This window comes from Gallinula chloropus (genome assembly GCF_964237585.1).
Source record: "Gallinula chloropus genome assembly, chromosome: 2".
NCBI classification, from domain to species: Eukaryota; Metazoa; Chordata; class Aves; order Gruiformes; family Rallidae; genus Gallinula; species Gallinula chloropus.
The window spans coordinates 129,691,113-129,697,982 of NC_140086.1; the positions used below are offsets into that span (position 1 = coordinate 129,691,113).

Here is a 6,870-nt window from a genome sequence, read left to right on the forward strand (position 1 = left end):
AGGGGATGGGGGGGGCGGCACACTGCGCATGCTCGCTGGTGCTGGCGAGCGGAAGGCACGCGGCGGCCGGCATTTGCTTGCCCTTCGGAGGGAGGGACCGCCCGCCGCCGCCGCTGAGGGGGTGTTTCCTCTCCGCAGCCCGGCGGCGGCACGATGGGGTCCCGCCCACCGCCGCTGGCGCAGCATTAGGAGGGTGGCTAGGCTTGGGCTCCTCCTCCTCCTCCCCTTCCTCCTCCTTTCTCCCCCACCGCCGGAATGCCGAAGCTAAGCAAGGAGGCCAAGCAGCGGCTACAGCAGCTCTTCAAAGGCGGCCAGTTCGCCATCCGCTGGGGCTTCATCCCTGTGGTGCTCTACCTAGGTCAGTAGCGGCCGGGGGGCCGGCAGCACGGGGCTCCGGCGGCCCCGGGGCGGGGGTGGCGCTCGGGGGGGGTGGGGTGTGGGGAGCCTGAGGAGCCCCCTCACGCCGGGTTGCGCCCGCTTGCCCGGCAGCGCGCGCCCCGCGGGACCGGGGATGGGGGGGGCAGAAGGAAGGGCGTGTGCGTGGGAGAGAGACACGCACCGTCGCGCGCTTCTCGCCGCGCATGCGTGGCCGGGAGGGCGGTGAGGGCCGCGCGCGGAGGGGCCGGTGGTGGCTCGGCGCCCCGCGGGGTAGGGGCGGGGGCAGAGCAGCGCGCAGCGAGGGGGAGGGCCGCGGGCACCCGCGGGCAGCGGCAGGTCCGGGGGGGTCGGGCCGCTCTGGGGAGCGGGCTGAGCACGCACAGCAGCGGCAGCAGCGGCTTAGCAGCGACCGAAGCTGGGATTTAACCGTGCGGCGGTGTCTGGCGGCTTCAGTAGGTTAGTTAGCCTGTGTGCTCCTTGCAGCAGGGATTCAGTGTGTGCTGGTAAAGCAGCCTGTGGCCGGAGGCTCGGCTTTGTGGCACCAGGGGGTTTGCCAGCCTCTGGCTGAGGTTGCCTTCCCAGCCACGTTACAGTCCCTCCCAAAACGGCGTGACTCCTGTTTCCAGGCTGCTGTGGAGCGTTCAAGGGATACCTTGATGTGCCTGGCAGCCAGGATGTATTTCGTTTGCTCCCTTCCATGCGGTAGTGGTGCCCAGCCGCCCCCATGGTAGTTCTTCTGCTGAGTTTGGGCAGTATGCCATCCGCTGCCCTCGTTAAAAGAGCCTGACCTACTTAAGATGTGCACGTGTGCAATAGGCCTGACACTTGTTAATGTCTCTAGTGACGGGGCTCCCTGGAAGGTCCCTGGTTCAGCTGGCTTACTGTCTACCCCAACTATGTTGGGCCTCTTGAGAAAAGCATCTAAAAGAGTCAGGGGTCTCTGCTTTGAATTAAACATGAACAAGGATCGGGAGCTTGATGTATTTACAGTCAAAGCTGATAGGTTGTTTTAACTAATTAAGGGGAATTCAGTGTCCAATTTGAAGGGCTTTGATTGTTCACTATTAGATAATGATCAGGAAAATGTCTCCTCAGTAGTTACATACATGTTTTCACAACTACAAGTAAAAGAAGTCACTTCAAGAACTATGCATAGACCTAATTGTCAGTATTGGGTTGAAACTTCAGTTAAATTTCCATTTTTAGTTTATCGGTTATTCCAAATAGTTCATTTTTGGGTGGAAATCTCAGCAGTGTTTTCTGACCTAATTTTGCTCTTGCTGAAGTTCTGTTTTGATTTTGCTTTTGTGACTGTGAAGAAAGATGCCTTTTGTTCAGATGGACATCAGAGGAAATTAGGGTACTTCAAGTCATATAAAGCCTTATTGTGCTTACAGCTGCACTAATATCAAGGTGCCTAGTATATTTCTGTTATGAAGCAGTAAGAAATGAAGTTGTAGTACTTTAACTTGATACATCCAGGAAATAAGTTTGCTGTTTCACATCTACATTCCCTTCTTATAAATTTATCTGCTGTAATAAAATGACGTTAAGTGTAAGCAGATGGGAGGGTGGGATGCAGGTGCCACCTTTGCTTGCTGTGGATATTTGGAGGTGGCATACGCTCAAAATGTGTAGAATTGAAAGACCCTCTTTGGGAATTATGTTTGAATCTTAGAGGGAAGATACAGTGTGATACAGTGGAAGGGCAAGAGGCTACACAGTGTTTGGTGTCACTGATTCATAGTAAGGTTTTTTTGTATTGACCCCTATGTGTATGAAGTACATGCTAAACTAAATGCAGGTGAGGAGATTTTTTAGCAAGTTTGAGCTTTTAACTTACTCTGTGAGGGTTTCTAGGTCAGGATGGGATGCTAAGGGGCTGTACAAGGGAGTCTGGTATGCAAATGTGAGATTATAGGTCATTGGTCAGGGTTTTTTTTTTTCTTGTACTTTTTAAAATATGCTTTGAAGTGGCTGCCCTTGTTTCAAGTAGATAATTAGACCAGTGCGGTTTTGTTAAGCCTGGTTTGCTTATTTAAAAGTACTGGGGTGGGAGGGAAGTCAGAAACATGCACATGCACAGCGTATGGCACCTAGTGTAATGAACAACCTGACTTCATGAATTGTGAAGTGATTTTCCTGGAAAGCATGGAAACCAAAGAAAGCAGGATGTTTTAATAGTCTTAAATCAAACCAGGTTGTTTTCAAAGAGCTAACCCAGTGTCCATGAAATTAGTGGAGATTTTTCCATTAACCTTCCTGGCCTGTGTTTCAGACAAGATCACATGTAATTATTTATTTTCTGTAAGCAAGGAAAATATATTTTTCATGTAGCATCCATTTCTAGATAGAAAGTGTAAGAGTGAGTGTATTGAACAGCACCTGAATTGCATTATTCTGCTTCAGGACTTTTAATTTCCAGTCCAGTGGGCAAAGATAGTTGAATCCTGAATTGCTTCTCTAGTGTACGTTTGGCTTAGTGAATTGGTATTTAAATCATTAACTGAGGATAAATTCTTTGTAATTAACTGTCTATTAATTTTCCTGGTGTTAGTAGATTGACAAGCATCTTTTTTCTTTGCAAGGTTTACTAGATAGCTTTTCAAAAAGTGCTGGTAAAAATAAAAGATTTTAGGTTTAACTGATGTAACACTTAGAATCCTCTCATCCCAATTCAGGTGAACTATTACTGAAATATTACTTCTAACTTCTGCCTGTTAGGAGTCAAGGTGTTTGCCTGTACCTATAACAGGTGTCACTGTTGATACAGCCTTAGGAGGCTGCTTTCTGAACAACACTAAAATCTGTGTATTTGTGTATAGGTATGTATGTCATGATCTTTGGGGTAGATAACTTCCTCCATCTCGCATAGGTGGTTGCTCCTGAGTTTTAAGTCAGATAAAGTTCCAGGTAAAAGTTAAGCAAAACAAAAAGACATTCCTGTATACTTGTGTTTATTTTCTCTGCTTTCTAACCCTGATGTGCAGGTTTTGTTCAAGTTAGTAAACAACATCAAGAATCACAATTCTCTGTTCAGTAGGTTTTCTTTTTTATTGCAGTTTAGTGGGCTGGAATAATTTTGATAGTGATTTAGCTATGTGGGAGTCTGCACATACATATTTTTATGTATGTATGTAATGTATGTTTCACTTCAGGTTTTAAGAGAGGTGCAGATCCTGGAATGCCTGAGCCGACTATCTGGAGGTATGTATTGGTTCCACGTGTACACATAAACCCAATGCAGATAGTTACAGTTTTGGGTGTTCTCTGGACAGCAACAGTGCTTTCACCCATTGTTTTAAATTGTTTAGTGTGAAAGCATAGCTGGTTGTTGTTGTTGCTGTTAACAATCCAAACAAGGAGACAGCAAAACCTAAGATCTTGGGGAGGCTATTCTCTTAATCTTGCATGGCTTTTAGTAGATGGGATTTCTTGTACGCTTTGAGTGGAAGCTGCCCTTCTCATGTGTTGTAGAGCTAGTTAATCCAAATTTCTGCACTGAGGACTAACTTTCCAGCTCTCTAGCATGAGCTTAAAACAAAACCCAGTCTCCTTTTGCCTTTGCAAATATGTAGAAACACTGCATAAAAGCTGCATGAAATAATGGGCTGCCTCCTTCAGTATTAGTCATTGTCATGAAGCAAAACCGCATTTGCTCATGTTGCCTCTTTTCTTGTGGGACCATTTGTTAACGCTGCAGTGTCATGGCATTAGTAATGCTTGAATTCATGTGGTATGTGAGCTTTATTTGAGGGCTTAGTGGGTCAAGCTCATAAAATTATAAAGTTATTTTTCTTGAAATAACTTTGGTTGCTGTGCAAAACCAGATATTTTTAAGTAATTGCAGGACTGATTGTTTGAAGTCATATATTAACTCTTCTAGTATCTTGTAGCTACGATGCATGTTTGCAGGGCAGTTCCTCCAGACCTGTGTTTTACAAATACCCATTTAAAACCAAGTACATGCTGCAATTCTGACTTCTGTTTCCCCCCCCACACCTTTCAGTCTACTTTGGGGATGAAGGATGTGTCGGTCCTGTTGTAGAACCAGCCGATGGACAGAGAAAGTGTCTGAAGATAACGTACATTCCAGAGGATGATGCGGACACTTGCACCAGCTGGGTCAATCAGCTTGCTAATGACATAGGTTGTACATACAACAAAGTGGAGTTTATATGGACCTAACTTATTTGCATTGCAGTGTAATTAAATAAATACCATTTGAATGGATGTGCATTGTTTCTAAGTCTTTACATAAGTGCAGTGTAATTTCTTTATTACAGAAAGGAATCTCCATTGTGTGGGGTTTTTTTTTTCAAAATTATGGTGACATTCAACCTCATATTTATGACACTGTTATGGTGGTCTTTTGGGTAAAGATTCCTCTAGCTTTGCAGTAAGCATTAACTGAGCTCATGTTTTAAATACTTAAGTATTCTTCAAAGATTTCTTGAATATAGGTAAGCCTGTGCAGCTGGTCACTATGCTGACCTGTTTTGGGGTGGGTGGGAGGTGGGGTTTTGTTGTATGGATTTCTCCCCTCTAGAAATGTACAGGCTAGTTTGTATCTATGCAGTGATTTTTAAAAAATATGCTTATTGGCCCTAAGTTACCATTGCAACAGAAGTATTCTAGATTTTAGATTGTCTAATTTTTTCTTGTGGTTTTTTTTAACCCCATAGATCTTTAGATAGTTTTTGCTTGAATTAAATGTTTAAGGAGTAGGAGATTCCTCAGTTCCTTACCTGATCGGAAAATTCAGTTGTTACTGTGTTTAAAGGCAGATGGGATTGGAAAGAAAATGTGAAATGAGCCAAAAGGAAAAAAATAAAATGGAAGACAAGAATTGGGAGAAAAACAAGTGGGAGACATTTCTGAGGGTTAATGCAAAACAGTGTGTTCCTTAAAATTCCATTAATCCCAGTAATTAAATGTCATGAAATAGTGGAACTGCTGGCTATAACAGACCGCTGGCCTATTAGAGGAGTCTAGAGCAAGGACTGAATTAAGACCACTTATTGTGACCCTGTATCCCGGTGATACTGCAGCTTTTCTAGGGCTTTTTTTCTAATGGTAATTTGAGATTAATGCAGCTGTACATAGATCTTAAATTATGAAAGGAGTTAAAATTGTGATCCTTTTTCTTGACTGATTGTAATTACAGTAGTAGTGAAATAGCCTGTATGTACTTTACAGTGGCTTTAATCACGATCAGGAACATTTTTTTCCTTCAGTTGAGCCTAGTGGGATAACCTGCAATGTTCAGTGATAAGAGGTAACAGTATCTGGTGTGAAGTAACTCTGATTTCTCAAAACCAGTAGGTTTGCATTTCACAAGGATATACAATACCCAAAATGCAGCAAGGAGCAGATGGACCCAAACATCTGCAGAAGTGTAACTCCTGTGCTCTCATCTGTCACATGTGAGGATGTGGTTATGGGTCTTAACCACCTCGTGGTTGCTCTGTCTGCTTTCCAAGAGTAGTAGTATTTAGCAAGAGAGAGAGAAATAGGGAAGCATTCTTGTCTATCATTTAAAGATTTGCATAAGCATGGCTATATCAAGTGCAGGCCAGATTCTGTGACTTCACTACCCTGCAAATTTCCCTTAAAAATTGTTGTTCAGGGTTTTTTTCTGACTTGAAATTATTGGATAAATACTGCTTATGCGATTTGTATTTTAAACTGTTACTCAACGTACATTGAATAGCAAGCTTTTGGTAATTCACTTCTGTTGTGGAAATAAGTGAAATTGTTGTTCTCTGGAAAAAAAAATCTAGTATGGTTCAGGAAAGCCATTAGCATAGATCCTGTGGGGTTTCAAATTAAAGAAGTGTCTATTGTTACATTGAATGCTAATGCGTAGCATAACATGTTTCATTGATACAACCAGTGTTTCATTCAGTATAGCATGCTCTCTGTAACTAAGAGTGAAAATCCTTAAATGCTTCTACTTGCCTCCTCCCCCCCTCCCCCCCCCCCCAAAAAAAAAAAGGCAGAAAAAGCATTAATCATAAGTCTTGGTAATTAATTGTAAAATAACAAAAACCTGAATCTGAGAATTTTTTTTCCAAGTTTAAAAATGAAGGAATCTGTGGTACCAACACCTTGACATTCCTTTGTGGTTACTGTAATTTTCAAAAAATTCAGATGTGCTTATGAGAGCAGATCAGTGTTTTGTGAAATTATACGTTAAACAGATTTTTCTGAACAAGCCTAATTCCCTAAAATATCTTATACTGGGTTTTTTTTACTAAGACTTTTCTTTTTTTTGGTAGGGGCAAGAGAGCAGGTCACTGGCGGGACCTTATGTAGTAGAGGGACTCTCATGTCTTTTAGGGCTGTGGGCTATGAGCTTGAGGTTAGGTATCACTTGTTTTGAGTGTCTTAATCTTTAATTTTTGCTTATTTGATCTTTCTCCCAGTAAAACTTGAGAAAGTTCTATTTTAATGCCACATGGGAGACGCTTAGGGGCTCCCCTCCTTGAT

The 6,870-nt window shown here is 43.2% G+C and overlaps 1 protein-coding gene across 1 annotated transcript; it reads left to right on the plus strand.

Annotated features, from left to right (window-relative positions):
* The first annotated feature begins 92 nt into the window (after positions 1–92).
* TOMM7 (translocase of outer mitochondrial membrane 7) lies at positions 93–4,611 on the plus strand. Its single transcript, XM_084260101.1, has 3 exons — positions 93–358; positions 3,537–3,585; positions 4,388–4,611. Exons 1-3 carry the CDS (start codon positions 256–258, stop codon positions 4,401–4,403), a joined length of 168 nt encoding a protein of 55 aa, XP_084116227.1. The 5' UTR covers positions 93–255; the 3' UTR covers positions 4,404–4,611.
* The last annotated feature ends 2,259 nt before the right edge of the window (positions 4,612–6,870 follow it).